The 24,835-nt window shown below is 41.6% G+C and overlaps 1 protein-coding gene across 5 annotated transcripts in view; it reads right to left on the reverse strand.

The window, feature by feature from the left end:
• The window catches only part of sugct (succinyl-CoA:glutarate-CoA transferase), a 563,356-nt gene that overhangs the window by 322,029 nt on the left and 216,492 nt on the right, over window positions 1-24,835 (reverse strand). For all 5 annotated transcript variants that reach the window (XR_010020283.1, XM_063066726.1, XM_063066693.1 and 2 more), the window contains exons 10-12: window positions 20,445-20,516; window positions 19,664-19,761; window positions 11,636-11,738 (exon numbers count right to left, since the gene is read on the reverse strand). Coding sequence is in view for 4 of the 5 variants with exons in the window: in XM_063066726.1 (XP_062922796.1) it covers window positions 11,636-11,738; window positions 19,664-19,761; window positions 20,445-20,516 (273 nt within the window). In the remaining variant the exon portion in view is untranslated. The remainder of the gene's footprint in view (window positions 1-11,635; window positions 11,739-19,663; window positions 19,762-20,444; window positions 20,517-24,835) is intronic.

Genomic DNA, 24,835 nt, shown 5'->3' on the forward strand with positions numbered 1-24,835 from the left:
TTATCAGGACTACAATCAGAACAGTATTTAGAGAGGTGCTGTGATCACTGACATGGCAAATGATTTGAAAGCACAATACAAGTTCAAAGTTAAAAGTTCGAAATGAACTTATTATCCAAGTACATCTATGTCATCATGTGCTACCCTAAGATTCATTTCCTCGCAGGTGTTCAGAGTAGAATAAAGACATACAATGGAAGCAATGAAAAACTACACACAATGATAGACTGACTTGATACATACGTGTTTGTATTGTTTAATTACCAGGCACTTTTTAAATAAAAATTTAGTTGTGTTGTTGTTCTTTTTAAAAAAAAATACACTCAAGAAGTCTGCAGAAATCACAAGTGCACTTCACTTACACCGATCAATTTCACCCGCCACAAACACAGGAGATTCTGCAGATGCTGGAAATCTTGAGCAGTACACAAAAAATGCTGGAGGAACTCAGCAGATCAGGCAGCAGTTATAGAAACAGAGAAACATAGAAAACCTACAGCACAATACAGGCCCTTCAGCCCACAAAGTTGTGCCAAACATGTCCCTACCTTAGAAATTACTAGGCTTACCCATAGCCCTCTATTTTTCTAAGCTCCATGTACCTATCAAAAAGTCTCTTAAAAGACCCTGTCGTATCCACCTCCACCACCATTGCCGGCAGCCCATTCCACGCACTCACCACTCTCTGCGTAAAAAACTTACCCCTGACATCTCCTCTGTACCTATCCCCCAGCATCTTAAACCCGTGTCCTCTTGTGGCAACCATTTCATCCCTGGGAAAAAGCCTCTGACTATCCACACCATCAATGCCTCTCATCATCTTATCTCTATCAGGACACCTCTCATCCTCTGTCGCTTCAAGGAGAAAAGGATGAGTTCACTCAACCTGTTTTCATAAGGCATGCTCACCAATCCAGGCAACATCCTTGTAAATCTCCTCTGCATCCTTTCTATGGCTTCCACATCCTTCCTGTAGTGAGGCGACCAGAACTGAGCACAGTACTTCAAGTGGGGTCTGACCAGGGTCCTATATAGCTGCAACATTACCTCTCGGCTCCTCAATTCAATTCCACGATTAATGAAGGCCAATACACCGAATGCCTTCTTAACCACAGAGTCAACCTGCGCAGCTGCTTTGAGCATCCTATGGACTCAGACCCTACGATCCCTCTAACCCTCCACACTGCCAAGAGTCTTACCATTAATACTATATTCTGCCATCATTTGTGACCAACCAAAATGAACGACTTCACACTTATCTGGGTTGAATTCCATCTGCCACTTCTCAGCCCAGTTTTGCATCCTATCATTGTCCTGCTGTAACCTTGGACAACCCATCCCTCCATTTCCTCATCCAGGTCATTTATAAAAATCCCGAAGAGTAAGGGTCCCAGAACAGATCCCTGAGGCACACCACTGGTCACTGACCTCCATGTAGAATATGACCCATCTACAATGACTCATTGCCTTCTGTGGGCAAGCCAGTTCTGGATCCACAATGCAATGTCCCCTTGGATCCCATGCCTCCTTACTTTCTCAATAAGCCTTGCACGGGGTTCCTTATCAAATGCCTTGCTGAAATACATATATACTACATCTACTGCTCTTCCTTCATCAATGTGTTTACTCACATCCTCAAAAATTTCAATCAGGCTCGTAAGACATGACCTGCCCTTGACAAAGCCATGCTGACTATTCCTAATCATATTATACGTCTCTAAATGTTCATAAATCCTGCCTCTCGGGATCTTCTCCATCAACTTACCAACCACTGAAGTAAGATTCACTGGTCTATAATTTCCTGGGCTATCCCTACTCCCTTTCTTGAATAAAGGAACAACATCCGCAACCCTCCAATCCTCCGGAACCTCTACCGTCCCCACTGATGATTCAAAGATCATTACCAGAGGCTCGGCAATCTCCTCCCTCACCTCCCATTGTAGCCTGGGGTACATTTCATCTGGTCCTGGCGACTTATCCAACTTGATGCTTTCCAAAAGCTCCAGCACATCCTCTTTCTTAATATCTACATGCTCAAGCTTTTCAGTCTGTTGCAAGTCAGCACTACAATCACCAAGATCCTTTTCCATAGTGAATACTGAAATAAAGTATTCATTAAGTACCTTTGCTATTTCTTCCGGTTCCATACACACTTTCCCACTGTCACACTTAATAAGTCCTATTCTTTCATGTCTTATCCTCTTGCTCTTCACATACCTGTAGAATGCCTTGGGGTTTTCCTTAATCCTGCTCGTCAAGACCTTGTCATGGTCCCTTCTGGCTCTCCTAATTTCCTTTTTAATCTCCTTCCTGTTAGCCTTATAACATTCTAGATCTCTAACATTACCTAGCTCTCTGAACCTTTTGTAAGCTTTTCTTTTCTTCTTGACTAGATTTATTACAGCCTTTGTACACCACAGTTCCTGTACCCTACCATAACTTCCCTGTCTCATTGCAACGTACCTATGCAGAACTCCACACAAATATCCCCTGAACATTTGCCACATTTCTTCCGTACTTTTCCCTGAGAACATCTGTTCCCAATTTAAGCTTCCAATTTCCTGCTTGATAGCCTCATAATTCCTCTTACTCCAATTAACCGCTTTTCTAACTTGTCGGTTCCTATCTCTGTCCAATGCTATTGTAAAGGAGATAGAATTATGATCACTATCTCCAAAATGCTCTCCCACTGAGAGATCTGACATCTGACCAGGTTCATTTCCCAATACCAAATCAAGTACAGTCTCTTCTCTTGTAGGCTTATCTACATATTGTGTCAAGAAACCTTCCTAAACACACCTAACAAAGTCCACCCCATCTAAACCCCTTGCTCTAGGAAGATTCCAATCGATATTTGGGAAATTAAAATATCCCATCACGACAACTCTGTTATAATTACACATTTCCAGGATCTGTTTCCCTATCTGCTCCTTGATATCCCTGTTACTACTGGGCAGCCTATAAAAAACAGCCAGTAAAGTCATTGACCTCTTCCTGCTCCTAACCTCCACCCGCAGAGACTCCGTAGACAATCCTTCCATGATGTCCACCTTTTCTGCAGCCGTGACACTATCTCTGATCAACAGTGCCACGCCCCCACCTCTTTTGCCTCCATCCTTGTCCCTGAGCCATCCAAGTCTCTGTAATGGCCACCACATCATAGCTCCAAGTACTGATCCATGCTCTAAGCTCATCTGCTTTGTTCACAATACTCCTTGCATTAAAATAGACACATCTCAAACCATCCATCCGAGCACATCTCTTCTCTATCACTTGCCTATCCTCCCTCACATATTGTCTCCAAGCTTTCTCTATTTGTGAGCCAACCGCCTCTTCCCCAGTCTCTTCAGTTCAGTTCCCACATCCCAACAATTCTAGTTTAAACTCTCCCCAGTAGTCTTAGCAAACCTCCCTGCCAGGATATTGGTCCCCTGGGATTCAAGTGCAACCCGTCCTTTTTGTACAGGTCACACCTGCCTCAAAAGAGGTCCCAATGATCCAGAAATCTGAATCCCTGCTCCCTGCTCCAATCCCTCAGCCACGCATTTATCCTCCACCTCATCCTATTCCTATACTCTCTGTTATGTGGCACAGGCAGTAATCCCATCACGGAGGGGAATAAACAGTCACTGTTTTGGGCCAAGACTTTTCATTAAGACTAGCCCACTTTTGTTTTACCCAATAATATATTTAATTATTTATTTGGTTAATTTCACTAATTTTCACTTGTATTTTTTTCAATATTTTGTTTACAGAGGAATTTTCTTCTTATTCCTAAATTATAAATAGTTTGCATCTTTTGAAGAGGTTTGTAAACTCAGCTAGCCTCATTATAGACACAATCTTTCTACTATCAAGGGCATTTTCAAGAAATGATGAGTTAAGAAGTTGACATCCATCACTAAGGACGGGGATATGACCACTTCTCAATACTACCACCAGGGAGGACTGAACATCCACACACAATGATTCAATAACATATTCTTCCCCCCCAACATCAGATGTTGAAAGGTCCATGAACATTATCTCATTATTCAATTTTTTTACTAGTTATTTATTTTGCATTTTATGGTAATTTTATGTTTTGCACTGTTACTGCTACCACAAAACAAATACCGCTCCCACCTACTTATTCTGCCTTCCTTCCCCTTCCTTTCCAATCCTGTTGAAGGGTCTCGGCCTGAAATGTTGACTGTTCACTCCCAACCATAGATGTTGCCTTTCCTGCTGGTTCTCCCAGCATTTTGTGTGGGTTGTTCAAGATTTGAGTCCTGGGTATGACTTTAAACTGCAACTGGTGATGAGGCTCTGACTGGGGACGTTCAGAGCTTTTGGGAAAGTGCAGTTATCCCTTAGTCATTCCAGGGCCGCTCTGACCCGGAACAGTAGCACCTGCAAGGGTTCCTGCTCAGGATACGAGTGAAGGCCAACGGCAGATCTGGCAGGTTCAGTAACTGAACTTATGACGGAGAAGGTGGATGAGCTAGGAGCTCAAATGTCAATGGCTATAGTACAGGCGGATGAACATTTGGGAAGAGAAATGGTGATTTCTTTAGATCGCCCAACGGTAGGCAACAGCAAACCACCGTTGCTAGATACTAGGTTTCCTAGAATCTATTTGCTAAGAAACTATGGTCAAACTCACAAAATGTGTCACACAACAACATTGTCAAGAGGATCTTCAAGACAATTCTGAAGATGCTTCGCTTGGTAGGGTTGATTCTGGCCAGCAGGGGATCCCCGTCATCAAGCTACTGCTCATAAAATTCAAGTAATTCAAAAGAAAATTACTGCCACTTGGAATGTAAGAACCCTATATCAAGCAGGAATATTGGACAATGTGATAAACGAAATGGAAAGAATAAAGATTAACATCATGGGAATTAGTGAAGTTCGTTGGATAGGTGCTGGAACATGTCAGAATAGAAATAAAACACCAATTTATTCTTGTGGAACATCTCATACTAATGGAGTAGGAATTCTTATGGATGAAAACATGACAAAAGTGTTTTAGGACATTGGGCAATATCAGAAAGAGTGCTCCTTGTTAGATTCAGAGGACAACCATTTGATTTAGCAATTATACAGGTATATGCACCAACAACAGATGGAACAAATGAGGATATAGATAAATTCTATGAAGAGCTTGAACAAGCAAAGAATGGATGCAAATCTCAAGATATTGTTATTGTCATGGGAGATCTAAATGCTAAAGTAGGACAAGGTTCTGATGGCAATACCATAGGAAAATTTGCACTAGGGGAAAGAAACAAAAGAGGTAAGAAATGGGTAGAATGGTGCAAAATGAATAATCAGGTCATTATGAATACCTACTTTAAAAACCATCCAAGACGCTTGTGGACCTGGAAAAGTCCAGGTGATAACACTGGAAATCAAATTGACTTTATTACTATAAACCAAAGATTTAGAAACTCAGTGACTCAATGCAAAACATATCCAGGTGCAAACTGTAATAGTGACCATAACCCAGTAGTATGTCATGTAAAAGTAAAACTTAAAAAACTAAAGAAGCAAAAACCCAAACAATCCCTTGACTACTCGCAATTAATTAAAGAAGAAAACTTAAGACAAAAATGTACAATTGAAGTAAGGAATAGATTTCAAAGTCTAGAAATAGAATCTGTTAAAGATGATAGCAATCATGTAGAAATGAAATTTAACTCTCTAAAGGAAGCCTTGGTAGAATCAGCAAAGTCAGTGATTCCTAAGAAAGAAAAAAGCACAAAGAATAAATGGATGACAGATGAAATCAAAAATCTGATGGAAGAAAGGAGACAGAAGAAAGCAAATCCTATAGAATGTAAGTCCTTAGATAAAAAAGTTAAAAGCTTATGTCAAAAAGCCAAAGAAGAATGGTTAAACGAGGAATGTGAGCAAATAGAAAGAATCCCTATTACTGATCCAAAAAGGTTACATCAACAAATCAAGAATATCACTGGTAAAAAGCTCCTCTGTTCTTCAAGTGGATGTTTGAAAGCAAAGGACGGTACCATTATCATGGAAAAAGATGAGATTATGAACAGATGGACTGAGTATATCCAGGAATTGTTTGAAGACGATCGAAGCAAAAAACTAGAAATTAAGAAGAAAGTTGAAGGTCCAAGTATTTTTAAAAACTGAAGTTCGTAATGCAATAAATAAGATGAAGAAAGGAAAGGCGGCAGGTCCTGATGAATTAGTAATAGAACAACTTATCACCCTTGAAGATTATGGAATTGAAAAACTTACTGATTTAATCAATGACATTTATGAGACTGGAATAATACCAGAAGAGATGAAAAAATCAGTACTTATCACTCTTCCTAAGAAACCTGGAGCAATAGAATTTGAATTACATAGGACCATAAGTTTAATGAGTCAGATCACCAAGATACTTCTAAGAATTTTGATGACAAGAGCTAAAAGTAAGATACAAGCTGAAATAAGTAAAGAACAATGTGGTTTTGTGAAAGACAACGGTACAAGAAACACAATATTGATGTTAAGGATACTATCAGAACGAGCTATTCAAGTGCAAAAAGATTTGTTTGTTTGTTTTATCGAATACATAAAAGCACTTGATAAAGTGAAGCACAATAAGTTATTTGAAATATTACAGAAAACTCCAATCTAGATTCAAAAGACCTCCGCCGAATTAGAAATCTGTACTGGAAACAAACTGCTGCTGTAAGAATAGATGGAGAAGTGATTCAGTTTACGAAAATCAAGAGAGGCGTTAGACAAGAGTGCATTTTCTCCCCTGTGTTATTTGCAAGTACGGAGGAAGAACTACAAAACTTAATTGATATAATTGTTGAAGAAAGTGCAAAAATGGGTCTATCTATCAATTGCAAAAAGACAGAATGTATGGTGATATCCAAAAAGAAGGAGAATCCTATCTGCAGGCTGACGATAAACGGGGAAGACATAAAACAAGTACAGAACTTTTGCTACTTAGGAAGCTGGGTGACATCAGATGACAGGTGCGACATGGACATCAAAAGAAGAATAGGGATGGCAAAAGACACCTTTACGAGAATGAAGAGTACACTGACCAACACTAAACTAGGCATGACAACCCACCTCATAGTACTGAAATGTTACGTTTATCCAGTTATGTTTTATGGCTCAGAATATTGGACAATATCTAGTAACATGAATAAATGAAGTGTAACAGCAGTGATGTGGTTTTTGAGGAGGATGCATAGAATATCATGGATGAAACGAATATCTAACGAGGATGTCATGAATAGAGCAAATACAAAAAGAGAAATAATGTATCAGATCATGAAAAGGCAACGTAACTTCATTGGACACGTGATTAGGAAAGAGGAGCTGGAATGCACGGTAATTATGGGAAAGATTGAAGGGAAGAAAGCAAGAGGAAGACAAAGACAAATGATGATGGAGGCAGCAGCTAGAAAACTGGAAATGAATACCAATGAATTGATCCACTTGACCCGAAACAGGAGTGTGTGGGCCGTGGCAGTCAAAGCTCAGACTGGGCATGGTACCTGATGATGATAATGATGATGATGTTCAAGATTTCCAGCATTTGCAGAATCTCTGGAGTCTAAAGTGTCACATCATATAAGACAGTGAATATAACCCTTCATCACATTGCCTAGTTTTGGGCAGTTCCTTGCATAACCTTCCATTGTCAGGGACCCCTGCCATCCAGGTCATCTCTCTTCTCACAGGCCACCAAATGTGTCATAGGCTGAATCAAAAATGGTGACAAATCAGCATATGGGAGGGAGATTGAAAATCTGGCTGAGTGGTGCCACAACCTCTCATTCAATGTCAGCAAGACCAAGGAGCCAATTATTGACTTCAGGAGAAGGAAACCGGAGGTCCATGAGCCAATCTTCATTGGAGGATCAGAGGGTCAGCAACTTTAAACTCCACAGTGTTATTACTCTGAGGATCTGCCCTGGACCCAGCACACAAGTGCAATTACGAAGAAAGCATGGCAGCACCTTTACTTCCCTAGAGGACTGCGAAGATTTGACATGACATCTAAAACTTTGAAAAGCTTCAATAAATGCGTAGTGGAGTGCATAGTGCATATTGACAGGTTGCATCGCAGCCTGGTATGGAAACACCAATACCCTTGAATGGAAAAACTTACAAAAGTAGTGGATATAGTTCAGTCCCTCACAGGTAAAGTCCTCCCTATCATTGAGCACATCTACACAGAACATTGTCGCAGAAAAGCAACAGCCATCATCAAGGACCCCCACCACCAATATCTAAAAAAGAGTCATGGTCTCTTCCCACTGCTGCCATCAGAAAGAAGGTACCAGATTCGCAGGATTCACCACCAAGTTCACAAACAGTTGTTATCCCTCAACCATCAGGCTCTGGAACCTGAACTTCATTTGTCCCATCACAGGACTGTTCCCACAACCTACAAATTCACTTTCAAGGGCTCTCCATCTCATGATCTCAATATTTATTCTTATTTATTATTATTGTTTCCTTCCTTTTTGTATTTTCACAGTTTGTGTCTTTTGCACACTGTTTGTCTGTCTTCCATTGATTCTATTATGGTTATTGGATTTGAGTATGCCCACAAGAAAATGAATCTCCAGGTAGTGTATAGTGACATATACGTACTTGGATAATAATTTCACTTCAATAACCATAAAAACCAAGTTAGGTCATCTCCTTTCCAAAGGAACTGTATTGTACTTCACATACATCCATCAGTATATAAAAAATAAAGCAACAGTCAATTGTTGCAATCTTAATATTCAGAAAAACTGCAGATTACTTTCAGCAACCTCAGCAGAGAAAAGCTAGTAATTATATTGTGTGTATGTAGCACAATGTTTATGTTACGAGTCTAGTAAACCCGAGTCACAAGTTCAAATCTTACAAGGGCAGCTTACAATTCAGTTACTTCCATACATCTGAATATAATATATCACCATTAATGTTGATCGTGAAACCACAAAGCCCTTGTAAAATCCATCTGGTACACTGATGTCCTTGAGGGAAGGAAATCTGCTGTCCTCCCCAGTCTGGTCTATGTGTGTCTCCAGACCCACAGCAATACTGTTGACTCTTTACATATCCTCTGAACTGGCTAGAAACTGCCATGTTCAAGGATGACATAGGGTAATAAAATATCCCACAACACAACGAAAAGCAGCTCAGCTGGAAACCAGAGTAGATGTGCCACATTATTTGCCTATCTCTGTGGGGAAGTTACATAGTTCTGGTTCATTTTTTAAATAAGACGTTGGTTTTATTAAAATGATTCATCAGTTAAACCATAGGCACAGATTTAAGAGTACAAAAGTACTTGAAGAATAATCTCACACTGTAATGTAACATGAATTAAAAGTCTAATTTGGTGAAATCAGCACATATAGTGAGCAAAAATGGGTCTATCTATCAATTGCAAAAAGACAGAATGTATGGTGATAACCAAAAGGAAGGAGAATCCTATCTACAGGCTGAGAATAAATGGGGAAGACATAAAACAAGTACATTACTTTTGCTACTTAGGAAGCTGGGTGATATCAGATGGCAAGTGTGACATGGACATCAGAAGAAGAATAGGGATGGCAAAAGGCACCTTTACAAGAATGAAGAGTATACTGACTAATACTAAACTAGGCATGACAACCCACCTCAGAGCACTGAAATGTTACATTTATCCAGTTATGTTTTATGGCTCAGAATGTGGGACGATATCTAGAAACATGAGGAAACGAACTGTAGCAGCAGAGATGTGGTTTTTGCCGAGGATGCAAAGAATATCATGGATGAAATGAATATCTAACAAGGATGTCATGAACAGAGTAAACACAAAAAGAGAAATAATGTATGAGATCATGAAAAGGCAACGTAACTTCATTGGACACGTGATTAGGAAAGAGGAGTTAGGATGCATGGTAATTATGGGAAAGATTGAAGGGAAGAAAGCAAGACGAAGACAAAGACAAATGATGATGGAGACAGCAGCCAGAGAACTGGAAATAAATACCAATGAATTGATCCACTTGACCCAAAACAGGAGTGTGTGGGCCATAGCAGTCAAAGCTCAAGCTGGGCATGGCACCTGATGATGATAGTGAGCAAGGTTTTACAGGTTCACAATATTTTTACAGACACAAAAACACAACATAATGCAAAACACACAAAATGCTGAAGGAACTCAGTAAATCAGGGGAAGGGAATAAACAGTCAACTTTCAGGCTGAGACCCTTCATCAGAACTGGAAAGGTAGGGGGAAGAAGGAGTACAAGTTGGCAGATGAAACCATGTGAGGGGGAAGGTAGGTGAGCAGGAAGGGGATATGAATAACTCAGCAAGCCAGGCAGTATCAATGGTAAAGAGTAAACAGTCGACATTTCAGAAAGAGACCGCTTTTCAGAATTGAGAGGAAAGGGGGGAGATGCCTGTATTAAATGGTGGGGGGGAGAGGAAAGAGGCAAGTTGTAAGATGATAGGCGACACCAGGTAGGTGGGAAAGGTGAAGGGCTGGAGAAGAAAGAATCTGATAGGATAGGAGAGTGGACAATAGGAGAAAGGGAAAGAGGAGGGGGCACGGGGCGGGGTGTAATAGGCAGGTGAGAAGTAAAACGTCAGAGTGGAGAATAGAGAAGGGGGTGGAATTTGGTTCATCAGAAGGAGAAATTGATATTCATACATTAGCTTCGAGGCTACCTAGATGGAATACAAGGTGTTACTCCTCTACCCTGAGGGTGGCCTCATCTTGGCCTAAGAGGAGGCCATGGATTGACACATTGGAATAGAAATTGAAATTAAATGTTTGACGACCAGGAAGTCCCACTTGTGGCAGATGGTGCGGAGGTGTTCAACGAAATGGTCCCCCAATTTCGGGTGTAGAGTAGACTGCACCGGGAGCACCCGACACAATAGATGAGACCTGCAGATTCGCAGATGAAGTGTTGTCTCACCTGGAAGGACTGTTTGGAGTTCAAAATACAGGTAAAAGAGGTATTCTGTCCCAATAAAAAGGTCGGGGGGGAGGGGGAAGGTGATAGGTGAAGTTAGGTAGGGGAGAAAGCTAAAGGGCTGGAGAGAAAGGAAACTGACAGGAGAGGAGAGTGAACCATGGGAGAAAGGGGAAGAGGAGGGAACCCAGGGGGAGGTGATAGGCAGGTGAGAAGAGGCAAGAGGCCAGAGGGGGGAACACAAGAAGTGGGGAGGGGAGAAAAACAAATTTTTACTGTAAGGAAAAATCAATTGATATTCATGTCATTGGGTTAGAGGCTACCCAGATGGAATACAAGGTACTGCTCCCCCACCCTGAGGGTAGCCTCTTTGTGGCACTAGAGAAGGCCATGGACCAACATGTAGGAGGGGAATGGGAATCGGAATTAAAATGTTTGCCCACGGGGAAGTTCCACTTTTGGCGGATGGAGCAGGGGTGCGTGATGAATCGGTCCTCCAATTTGCAACGGATCTCACCAATGTTTTATGAGACCAGTTTTATATGGATGAGGACACTCTTCAGAAGATAGTTGGAACTGCTGTCGGTTCTTTCCAATTAGAAAATTAATTATTAACCAAAGACATACATTAACACAAAGCGTCCATCTTGATGAAGATGATTTTCATTCAATTTCCCATTTGGTATGTAAGACAATGAACTGACCTGAGGTTCGGATAACGCTTCCTGAATGCTGTTTATTGGACCATATGGTATCCCACTACCTTCAAACAGTTGCAACCACTCTTGTGTTGTCTTCTCTGAGAATCTAGTCATAAAAGAGATTTGTGGTTTATACATGATGTACTGATTTTGGATTTGAACAGCAGTAGATGACTTAATTTGCAGTAGCCAGCAAAAAAATAAAAATACACAATAATTTGCAGAACTAAACACTTGTCCTGAGGGTGTGGGAGACATTCTCCAGATAAGATGTTTCCTGATTTGAAAACAATCAAAGCAAGCAAAAATGTATTGTCAGCAGGACCTTTAATATTTTTATAGATCTGTTTATTTCCATTTTTCACAAATACTTGAAAATTTTTTAAGCTGCATTTCATTTTGCTTTTTGGTCTTTATCTCCGGTCATAGTACGTATGTTAGGAAAATTACATTTTATATTGAAATGACTACGAACAGAAGTTTGGAAAGCCATAAATCATAGGACATCTCCGCTGTATGTTGCTATAATCTAAGACCATGAGACAATAGACAATAGGTGCAGGAGTAGGCCATTCGGCCCTTTGAGCCAGCACCGCCATTCACTGTGATCATGGCTGATCATCCACAATCAGTACCCTATTCCTGCCTTCACCCCATATCCCTTGACTCCACTATCTTTAAGAACTCTATCTAACTCTTTCTTGAAAGCATCCAGAGGATTAGCTTCCACTGCCTTCTGAGGCAGAGCATTCCACAGATCTACAACTCTCTGGGTGAAAAAGTTTTTCCTCAACGCCGTTCTAAATGGTCTACCCCTTATTCTTAAACTGTGGCCTCTGGTTCTGGACTCCCCCAACATCAGGAACATGTTTCCTTCCTCTAGTGTGTCCAATCCCTTAATAATCTTATATGTTTCAATCAGATCCCCTCTCATCCTTCTAAACTCCAGTGTATACAAGCCCAGACGCTCCAATCTTTCAACATATGACAGTCCCGCCATCCCCGGAATTAACCTCGTGAACCTACACTGCACTCCCTTAATAGCTAGAATGTCTTTCCTCAAATTTGGAGACCAAAACTGCACACAATACTCCAGGTGTGGTCTCCCAGGGCCCTGTACAACTGCAGAAGGACCTCTTTGCTCCTATACTCAATTCCCCTTGTTATGAAGGCCAGCATGCCATTAGCTTTCTTCACTGCCTGCTGTACCTGCATGCTTACTTTCAGTGACTGATGAACAAGGACACCTAGATCTTGTTGTACTTCTCCTTTTCCTAACTTGACACCATTCAGATAGTAATCTGCCTTCCTGTTCTTGCCACCAGAGTGGATAACCTCTCATTTATCCACATTAAACTGCATCTGCCATGCATCTGCCCACTCACCCAACCTGTCCAAGTCACCCTGCATTCTCATAACATCCTCCTCACATTTCACACTGCCACCCAGCTTTGTGTCATCTGCAAATTTGCTAATGTTACTTTTAAACCCGTCATCTAAATTATTAATGTATACTGTAAACAGCTGCGGTCCCAGCACCGAGCCTTGCGGTACCCCACTGGTCACTACCTGCCATTGTGAAAGGGACCGTTAATCTCCACTCTTTGTTTCCTGTCTGCCTACCAATTTTCTATCCATGTCAGTATCCTACCCCCAATACCACGTGCTCCAATTTTGCCCACTAATCTCCTATGTGGGACCTTATCAAAGGCTTTCTGAAAGTCCATCCACTGGCTCTCCCTTGTCCATTTTCATAGGTACATCCTCAAAAAAATTCCAGAAGACTCGTCAAGCATGATTTCCCCTTCGTAAATCCATGCTGACTCGGACCGATCCTATTACTGCTACCCAAATATACTGGTATTTCATCTTTTATAATTGACTCCAGCATCTTCCTCACCACTGATGTCAGGCTAACTGGTCTATAATTCCCTGTTTTCTCTCTCCCTCCTTTCTTAAAAAGTGGGATAACATTAGCTACCCTCCAATCCACAGGAACTGATCCTGAATCTATAGAATATTGGAAAATGATTACCAATGCGTCCACGATTTCTAGAGCCCCCTCCTTAAGTACCCTGGGATGCAGACCATCAGGCCCTGGGGATTTATCAGCCTTCAGTCCCATCAGTCTATCCAACACCATTTTCTGCCTAATGTGAATTTCCTTCAGTTTCTCCATTACCCTAGGACCATTTGACATAGGAGCAGAATTACACCATTCAGCCCATTGAGTCTACTCCACGATTCCAACATGGCTGACTTATTTTCCCTTTCAACCACATTCTCCTACCTTCTCCATGCAACTTTTGATGCCTTTACTATTCAAGAGCTTATCAACCTCCACTTTAAATATACCCAATGATTTGGCCTCCACAGCCACTTGTGGCAATGAATTCCACAGATTTGTCACACACTAGCTAAAGAAATTTCTCATCTATTCTGAAGTGATGTCCTTGTATTCAGATGTTGTACCTTCTAGCCCTAGATTCCCGCACTACAGCCAGAATAAACCCACGCAAAACTGCAGGGCCAAACAACATACCTGGTGTTGAGAGACTGTGTAGTCCAGCTAACAGAGGTCTTAACATCTCTTTTTCATCTCGAGAACTGTCCACGGTCCCCACAGGCTTGAAGGTAGCCACTATCATTCCAGTGTCCAGGAGAATAACAGTAACTGGCTTGAATGATTGCTACCCAGCGGCACCGACTTCAACCATGAAGTGCTTTGAGCAGCTGGTCATGGGTTGGATAAGATCCCACCTTCCAGCTATATCAGACCCTTTCCAGTTCGCCTACCGCTCAAACTGATCCACTGATGATGCCACAGCCTCGACACTCCACTCTGTCCTGTCCCACTTGGAAAACAATGTCTCAGAGGCCAGGATACTATTTGTCGACTTCAGCTCGATGTTTAACATGGTCATCCCTCACAGGCTGGTGGGTAATCCGAACCCTGTTTGGGCTCAGCACCCCTCTCTATAACTGGATCGTGGACTTCACCATGGAAAGAGCCCAGTTAATCTGAGTTAGAAGCAACATCTGAAGCTCCATCACGTTGAGCACTCATGCTGCTGACTCACGTCTGTACTGCCAGCTCCAGCTCAAACCACATCATCAAGTTCACTGACGCTACATCATTGGTTGGCCTCATCGGCAACAATGAGAAGTTGGCATACAGAGAGGAGGTCCAGAGGAGGCCGGTCAAATGGTTTCAGAACTACAACAAGAGTCTTAACATGGACAAGACAAAAGAGATAATTGTGGACCACCCTCCTTTGCACATCAATGGTTTTATCATGGAGAGAGTGAAGAGCACAAAGTTCCTTGATGTGCACATAACGGACGATCTAACTTGGACCCACAACACCTCTTCTCTCATCAAGAAGGTACAGCAACATCTACACTTTCTGAGTTTGAGGTGTGCCTAACTCCCCGGCCCATTCTAACAACTTTCTGTAGGAGCACCATCAAGTGTCTGGCTGCATCATTGTGTGGGATGGAAACTGCAGGACATCAGACCACAAGATCCTTCAGAGGATTGTAAAAACCATGGAGAGGATCACCGGGGTCTCCCACTCCACTACTTGTGATATTTACCTGGAGCGTTGTATATGAAGGGCCCAAAGGATTGTTGAAGATCCCTACCACTCATCCCACAATCTCTCTGACCCACTACCATCAGGAAGGAACTACAGGAGCATCAGGATTAGGACTGTCGGACTGGATAACATCTTCTTCCCTCAGGCTGTGAGACTAATACCCTGTCACCATTAAGATATCGTCACTAAGACAGCACGCTATTTACTGTTTATCTGTGCTGCATGCACACTTCACATGCATTTTGAATTATATTTTATTAACTTATTTTGTTTTATGTGCTGTGTGTGATATATGTATTGTGGGTGTAATGTGGTCCAGAGGAACATTGTTTCATTTGGTTTTATATATGTACAGTCAGATGTCAATAAAACTGAACTTGAATTATAAGAAACATCCTCTCCATATCCAGTCAAACTAAGTCTTTCTATGATTTCAAGTCTTTCAGGAACAGTTATTACCCCTCAACCATCTCAATATGTTCTCAACAGTTATTACCCCTCAACCATCTCAATATGTTCTCAATATTTATTTATTATTATTTCTCTCTTTTTATATTGGAAGAGTTTGTTGCCTTTTGCACTCTGTGTGTACATTGAGATTATGCTGTCTTTCATTGATTATTTATTATTATGGTTATTGGATTTATTGAGTATGCCACAAAAAAAAATTAAACTTCAGAGTTGTATATAAACATAGAAAACAGCACAATACAGCCCCTTCAGCCCAGAAAGCTGTGCCGAACATGTCCTTACCGTAGAACTAACGAGGATTACCCATAGCCCTATATTTTTCTAAGCTCCATGTTCCTATCCAGGAGTCTCTTAAAAGACTCTATCATTTCCGCCTCCACCACTGCCGCCGGCAGCCCATTCCATGCACTCACCACTCTCTGCGTAAAAACTTACTCCTGACATCTCCTCTGTACCTACTTCTAAGCACCTTAGAACTATGTCCTCTCATGCTAAGCCATTTCAGCCCTGGGAAAAAGCCTCTCACTATCCATACGATCAATGCCTCTCATTACCTTATACACCTCTATCAGGTCACCTCTCATCCTCCGTCGCTCCAAGGAGAAAAGGCCAAGTTCACTCAACCTATTCTCATAAAGCATACTCCCCAATCCAGGCAACATCCTTGTAAACATATGGTATTTTGATAACAAATGTACTTTGAACTTTGAACTTAGGCTGTTGTACTCAATAAAACTATTATCTTGTATAACCAAATGGCCATCATTATGCCATTAAATGCTCTTATTTTAGTGCAGAATGAGTGACAAGCATAGCACTGGTACATTGAGTATTGAACTGGTAAACCTGACTGTCACAAAACTCTTGATTCGTGCCCAGTGTAGTCAGGCAAATTCAACTTCAGGTTGCGGTTGGAGACATAAGAACACAAGTACTGACCATAAGACTGTAAGATACAGGAGCAGAATTAGGCCATTTGGCCACTGAACCTTCTCTGCCATTTCATCATGGCTGATCCATTTTCCCTCTCAGCCCCAATCTCCTGATTTACATAAGAAGATAAGAAACAGGAGCAGGTGTCGGCCATCCAGCCCATCGAGCCTGCCCTGTCATTCAATAAGATCAGGGCTGATCTGTCCGTAAACTCAGCTCCATCTACCTGCCTTTTCCCCATAACCCTTAATTCCCCCAATATGTAAAAATCTAACTGTATTTTAAATATATTTCGTGAAGAAGCCTCAACTGCTTCCCTGGGCAGAGAATTCCACAGATTCACCACTCTCTCAGTTTCTCCTCATCTCCATCCTAAATCTTCTACCCTGAATCTTGAGGCAATGTCCCCTAGTTCTAGTCTCACCTACTAATGGAAACAACTTTTCTATTTCTATTTTATCTATCCCTTTCAAAATTTCTTCCCATGTCTCTTCATGCCCTGACTAATCAAAAATCTATCAACTTCTACCTTAAATATATCTAATGACTTGGCCTACACAGCCACCTGTGGCAATGAATTCCACAAATTCACTACCCTCTTGCTAAAGAAATTCCTCCTCATCTCCATTCTAAATGAATGCCCCTCCATGCCCCTCTGTGTCCTCTGGTCTCAAGATAGCCTTATCCAGCATTCAATGAGTTCACAGCTGATCAGAGCTTTGCCTCAACTCCACTGTCCTGCCTGTTCACTTTTGGATCCTGACGTTTTTGTGATCCAGAGGTTAGGAAGTCAAGAATGAGACATAAAGCTTTTGCTTGTTGCTTGTTGTTTTATTTAGTGTTACCAGAACAAAAAAGAACAGCAGAGCAGAGAATGAGGAAGTAGTGGGGTCGTCCTCTACAAATACTAGCACTGACTGAAAAGATAACAATGACCAGTGATACAAACACAAGAAAATCTACAGATGCTGGAAATCCAAAGCAACACACACAAAATGCAGGCCAGGCAGCATCAATGGAAAAGAGCAAACAGACGATGTTTCGGGCCAAGAAGCTTCATCAGGACCGGAAAGAAAGAGAAGTCAGTGTAAGAAAATGGGGGAGGTGATAGGTGAAACTGGCAGAAGGGGAGAAGAGGATGAGTGAAGTACAGAAAAATACAGAATCAGCTATACTACAATTACTGGAAAATTTACTGATCAACTGCACATAGAAAGGTGATTATATAAGAGTAAAAGCAAATATAGGAAAGATAAACTACAAGAAACATAACAATTCTACGCCCTAATCTACTGTAACATCTCACAACAACATTCTTCTATGAAACAATAGGCAGTCTGTTTCAGCCTTTATATATTTAATGACTCAATTGTTCTCCGGGTTTAAGAATTTCAAAGGTTCACGATCCTCTGGGAGAACACACTGCTCATCAACTCTTCCTTAAATGGATGATTCGTTTGAGGCCCTCCGCTGGATCGAGGTCAACCTTGGATATTGTGTCCCAGTTCTCTACATTATACGTAAGCCTGGGTAGTATGAAGTGGAGAGCAAGCTATCGCCTGTGTAGCAGGCTCTCCCTCTCCACACAGCTGATGAGCCTAAAGGAACGGCAGGGACCTATATAGTTTGGCACCTACAGCATCACAGGGGTTGCCAGTCAGAATTGAAATCAACGTAGGACTGCCTAAGAGATTCCAGCTTCTGATTTTTCCTTGGGATTTACTCCCAAAGCTTTCCCCATGAGTGGGTATAGATGCAAAGCAGTGGAGATTTGAGATCAGAGTTTTCCTTCTCCTAGATGAGCTGCCAACCCATAGCTGAAGGGGCCCATCTGCCCGAAGTGACTGGTTTTAAGAATCCACTAACTCGCCTTTGCCTCTTCTCCTGTCAGTAGAAACAATTCTGCCGGGCTTAGTTGCTAAGCCACACGCAAAGTCCTGGACTTGGTTGTCAGAGGCTATTTGAGGTGCATGCCATTGGGAGCATTTAATAAAAAGTGGGTGCTTATCCCCATAACCACCCCTGGCTATAACAACCTTAAGGAACCAGATGATATGTTATTCTGACAGTATGTACCATAGTTCTGCTGAGCATCTAACCTGTTAAGTTCAAGTTGAATTATCACTGAACCATACACCTGTGTACAGCTAAACGAAGCATTGTTTCTTTGGGACTATAGTGAAAAATATAGATCTACAGTCACAAACAGCACATATAGTCACAAAATAATATTAGCACAAATCTCTGAGTGGCAGGGGCTTAAGAGACAAACCAACAGGGTATGTTGTCCTGAAGCCAGTTTTCTGCAAGAACATGCGTGTAGCAGTTTCTCATCTCTCCTGGCTCAGCCATAGCTAAAGGAATTCCAGCTTGTCTTCCAGGAGTGAATATAGAGAGCTCTCCCAGCGATTAGCCTGAAGGGGTCAGGCCCCAACCCAGCACAGATATTAGCGTGCCCTGTGCACCACTGTTCTCTTCTGCACTGCCTCAAGCACCTCCTCCTCTGGGTGGCTGTAACAGACGAGAATGCAGCATGAGGGCATGGTCTGTGCAACAACCAAGGCCACTCAGCTTCCCCGCCATCTGTCTCACCACAGAACCAATGAACGGGACTTACAGTGTTCTGTAGTACCAGTATCCAATAGCGTCTTGCAATCACATGAAAAATGTTTAAGACAAGCACTTGCACTATTTGTTGGACCTGGAGAGGCCGCTGCGACTAAGCATGCCATCATCTTACCAGATGTGTTAAGTTCTGTAATGTCTTGTATGCTTGTAATACATTATGCAATTCTGTATTACGTCTCAATAGGTCACGTATTCATTCTTCCAAATTTCAGCATGTTTCATCAATATAGTGCATTTTGTGTCGTACAACATCTTAGGCTCTTAAAAGCACCATGAATTCTTATGCTCACAATCAATCCCAAAGTCAGCTCTCAATGATGCAGAATCCTCCAAACTTGAATAGCTACTTCCTTAAAATGTGCACTATTGACCACAATGACTGTCCGAGCTTAGGACTAACCTTGCACTCAGAACATCAATTAGATCTCCTCTGTTCTGAACTCGGAGCTTGTTTGTCTTGTACCTGGGTTCTTCACTTAAAGCAGGTAATGATAAGATCTAGAAAACATTAATGATTAACTACAATATGCATAAAATTCATTGTTATCTTCTTAAATTTAACTACTACATTTTGAATTCTGACTGCACAACGAAGACCAAGTACCACTTAAATTGTTTTGACGAACTGAAAAACCTTTCATGAATCACTTTGATATAAGAAAGGCAGGGTCATGTAGAATTGCGGTAGGGTAGTGTACTGGTTAGCACAATGCTTTATAGCACCAGTGGTCAACGATTGGGTTTCAATTCCCACTGATTCATAATCAAGGACATCCACCATCCAGGCCATGCCTCTTCTCACTGCTGCCACTGTGCAGGAGGTACAGGAGCCTCAGGTCCCATGCCACCAGGTTCAGGAACAGTTATTACCTTTTAAACTCTTGAACCAAAGTAGATAACTTCATTCACCTCAACTTTACAGACTCACTTTCAAGAACTCTACAACTCATGTGCTCAGTATTATTTTTGTTTTATTTGCTATGATCAAACCCACATCCACCACTTACGCTAGCAGCTCAACCACGCTCACACTGCCCTCTGAGTGAAGAAGGGTGAATGGCCAAGATCTGCTCCTGTGTCCTACGGTCTTTGATTGTTCCTGCAGTGACTCTTGACCAAGTTCTCACAAATGAAGCTTCTTCCCAATTAAGCACCAAGCAACTTGAAAGAAAACACTTTACCTTACAAACAATTGCAAACTGCTGATCATTTCCAGTTCCAACCACCAGGTATCCGTCCTTTGTCTTAAATGCCTGCAAAATACAGGTAAAATCACAATAAAAGCAAGACAATTACAATCTCCTCATTAAAGTCTAGGAATTCAATAACCCATCAAACTTGCAGTGTGAGAAACAAGTGCCAGTGTGCTCCAGAGCCAGTTGCTCATGACTTTCATTCATAGAGTCATGGAGCTCCACAGCACAGAAACAGGCTCTTCAGCCCATCTAGTCTGTGCCAAACTGCTATTCTGCCTAGTCCCATCAACCCACACCTGGAACATAGCCCTCCATAACCCTCCCATCTACGTACACTTAAATGTTGAAAATGAACTCACATCCACCACTTCCGCTGGCTCTCACCAGCACACTCTCACCACCCTTTGAGGTTCTCCTAAAATATTTCACCTTTCACCCTTAACCCATAACCTCCAAGTTCCAGTCCCGCTCACGCAACCTCACTGGAAAAAGCCTGCATGCATTTACCCCATCTGTATCCCTCATGGGTGTAATTGGTGGTGCAGTCTTGTTGGGCCAGAAAAGCCTATTATGCTGATGGATCCCTAAATAAAATAAGTAAAATTGTCTGGTTTCATCTGATATCCTATAGACGTGCATATTGGTAGAATAACTGGCCACTGTAAAATACCAAGAGCAGGGATGAGATGCTGAGGCTTAATAAGGCACTGGTGAGGCCTCATCTTGAGCACTGTGAACAGTTTTGGGCTCCTCTTCTAAAAAAAGATGTGCTGGCATTGAAGAATGTTCAGAGGAGCTTCACAAGGATGATTCCGGGAATGAAAGGGTTACCACACGAGGAACATTTGATAGCTCTGCGTCTGTATTTGCTGGAATTTAGAAGGATGAGGGGGGATCTCATTGAAACCTTTTGAATGTCGAAAGGCCCAGAAAGGGTAGATGTGGAAAGACTGTTTCCCATGGTGGGAGAGTCTAGGACAAGAGGGCACAGCCTCAGGATAGAGGGGCGTCCATTTAAAACAGAGATGCAGAAAAATTACTTTAGCCAGAGGGTGGTGAATTTGTGGAATGTGTTACCAGAGGCAGCTGTGGAGGCCAGGTCGTTGGGTGTTTTTAAAGCAGAGCTTGATCAGTTCTTCATTGGACAAAAGTTAGGGGGAGAAGGCCAGGAAAAGGGAAAAAAAGGATCAGCCGTGATTGAATGGTGGAGCAGACTGGATGGGCCAAATTGCCTAATTCTGCTCCTATGTCTTATGGTCTCCGGTGTGTAGGTGAGTGGTTGAATCTAGGGAGAGTAGATAAGAATATATGTAAAATTTGGGAAAAAATGGGGTAAATGGAGGGTTAGTGTATTTGGTGGATGATATAAACTGGGTGAGCCAAAATGTATCTTGTATACCATAAACTTCTATATCTATCAGGTTGTTCTGGAAATCGATCACAAGTATTAGCTGTGGTCAACACCTTATCTGCTATTTTTCATCGTTCCCTTCCTAATAAATCGCCTTGAGATCGAGAAGCTTATAGATGTGGCAAGTAGGTGTGGAAGGCGATTGAATGTTCAGTGCTGTCTACCAGCCTCTCACTCACTGTTGTCAGAGGAAGGTGTCAGCGTGTGATTCTCTCTCTCCCCTTCTCACTCACTGCTCCCAAGGGTAGGTGGTAGGTTCCTGCATTTGATATTGCTCGCTCTCTCTCTCTCTCTCTCTCCCTCTCTCTCTCTCTCTCTCTCTCTCTCTCTCCCTCTCCCACCCCCCCTCCCCCCCCACCCTCAATACTGTTGGAAGATGGTCTGTAGTTTGTGTTTGGGGCTGTAGATCCTGGTCACTCTATATTCTGTTGCTATTTTTGGGTAACTTTGAATCAGGCTGGCCTGCAGATAAGGAAAAGTAAGCTGAACTGTATATGGACTCTTTGATTTTGAGTTTTAAATTCTGTGTTTTCACTCGTTCTTTCTTGTTGCTGTTTGCATGATTTGCTTTTTGCACGTGGGGGGGGTAAATGTTCTTGTTACCGCCTGCGCAAATTTTTGTGCATCTTGTGGGGGGGCAATGTTTTCCTTTGAATGGGTTCTATAATTTTCTTGTTTTGTGGCTGTCTTTGAGGAAGGCGAATCTCAGGGTTGTATACTGCATGCATACTTGGATAATACATGTACTTTGAATCCTTTAATTCATAAGTAAGACCAGGCACAAATACACAGCCCATGTTAATGCAAATAGTAAAAAATCCCAGCTACTGACAAATTCCAAAATCCCAATCATTCCTAAACATTCCTGCGTGCACCACAACTCCACTACTCAATTACCAATAACCAATGGTGGGCACATTCCTTAAAATATATTTTTACACTCAGTGTTACTACAACACTCAAACACACTGGAAGTTAAAGAATTAATGTTCGTGCCGTCAGCTTGGAAGCTACCCAGATGGAATATGAAGTATTTCTCCTCCAACCTGAGAGTCCCCACATCGTGACAGTAGAATTTGCCACAATGAGGCCATCACAAGTTACATAAAAGTACAGGTCCTTCAACCCTTCTAGTCCTTACCAAAACCAATTAAATTGCCTACTCCCATCGACCTGCACCAGGACCATAGTCCTCCATACCCTACCATCCATGTATCTACCCAAGCCACTGTAACGTGGAAATCGAGCTCACATGCACCACTTATGCTGGCAGCTCCTTCCACACTCTCACAACCCTCTGAGTGAAGAAGATTCTCCTCATGTTCCCCTTAAACTTTTCACCCTTAACCTAAGATCTCTGGTTGTAATCCCACCCAACCTTAGAGGAAAAAGCCTGCCTGCATTTATCCTATCTATACCCCTCATAATTGTGTACATCTCAATCAAATCTCCTCTCAATCTTTTACGTTCTAAGGAATAAAGCCCTGATCTATTCAATCTTTCCTTATAACTGAGGTCCTACAGACCCGGCAACATCCTTGTAAATTTTCTCTGTACTCTTTCAACCTTATTACATCTTTTCCGTAGGTAGGTGAAAAAATTGCACACAGTACACCAAATTAGGCCTCACCAATGTCTTATGCCTCCATAGTATCCAGGTCATCTTCAAGAAGTGGTGCCTCAGAGAGGCAGCATCCATCATCGAGGACCTGCCCCACCCAGGACATGCCCTCTTCTCATTGCTACTATGAGGAAGGAGCTACAAAAGCCTGAAGCCTGAAGGCACATACTCAACAATTCAGGAACAGCTTCTTCCTTTCTGTCATCCAATTTCTGAGTGGACATTGAATACATGAACATTACCTCATTACTTTCTTTAAATGTCCTATTTTTTTGCATTTTGTATTTAATTTAACTATTTAGTGTGTATACTAACTGTAATTCACAGTTGCATTTTTCTCTATATTATCGTGCATTGCATTGTATTGTACTGCTGCCACAAAGTTAACAAATTTAACGACATATGCCGGTGTAATTAATTTTTTTTCTGATTCTGATTCATCATTGTGGCAAGTTCTCAAAGCAGACTTGTGTGTATTACTCTGGGTTTCCAGTATCTGCATAATTTCATGTGTTTATGATATACAATGAGGTCTTAGTTTGGTTGTTATTTCTCTTCCTGCTCTCGAGTATAAGCAAGTTTAAGTTTAAGGAAAAAGCAATTGATAAAGAATACAAGTAATATTTATTTCTACAAGACCATTTTACCAACTTGAGCACAAAATTTTCCAACTGTAATTTGAAGGCTATGCTAATAATTCATCGTTTCCAGTTTCGAAACTGCATTCATTCAAAGTTCTGTTTCAGTTACCTTCTCGTGCATGGGGGAACATCATTTCCCTCGCTATATCAGTAAAATGTGCAACTACAAATTATGCTGACCAACAAAAGATTACCAGCAATTCTTCCAAAAAGATGCAAAGAACTGGCTTTCCCTGCCGTATGCAGAATACAAGTCCCACAGACCTGGTCTTATTCGCACTCTCAAACACAAATTCCTCTTTTGGATGGTGATCATTTCCCAAGAATGTTGAATCAGCAATAGAGACTTCATTCATAATTACTTAACTTTATACAGTCTGTACATCTACTAAACTTCATTCAACCATGTACAAGTGGAAATGCACAAAAACAACACTTAATGAGATCCTGTTTTGACAAGCTCTGTTTTGTCAGCTCAAATTACTTCAAATTAGCATGCAAAGGTCCTTTACACACAAAGCTAGGACCCAACCTTGCCTGTGATAAATTGTTAACCTTTAGGTGACCCTTTAAAATCCTACAAGTACTCTGAATTCACATGGTTCAATACATACTTTACTACTCAGAAAGAAAGAAATATTAATGCAGATACTCTGAAAAATGGAATGGCAAGTTGTTAAGTTAAGACAACATTTTAAAAATA

The sequence above is a fragment of the Mobula hypostoma genome, chromosome 1 (assembly GCF_963921235.1).
Source record: "Mobula hypostoma chromosome 1, sMobHyp1.1, whole genome shotgun sequence".
NCBI lineage: Eukaryota > Metazoa > Chordata > Chondrichthyes > Myliobatiformes > Myliobatidae > Mobula > Mobula hypostoma.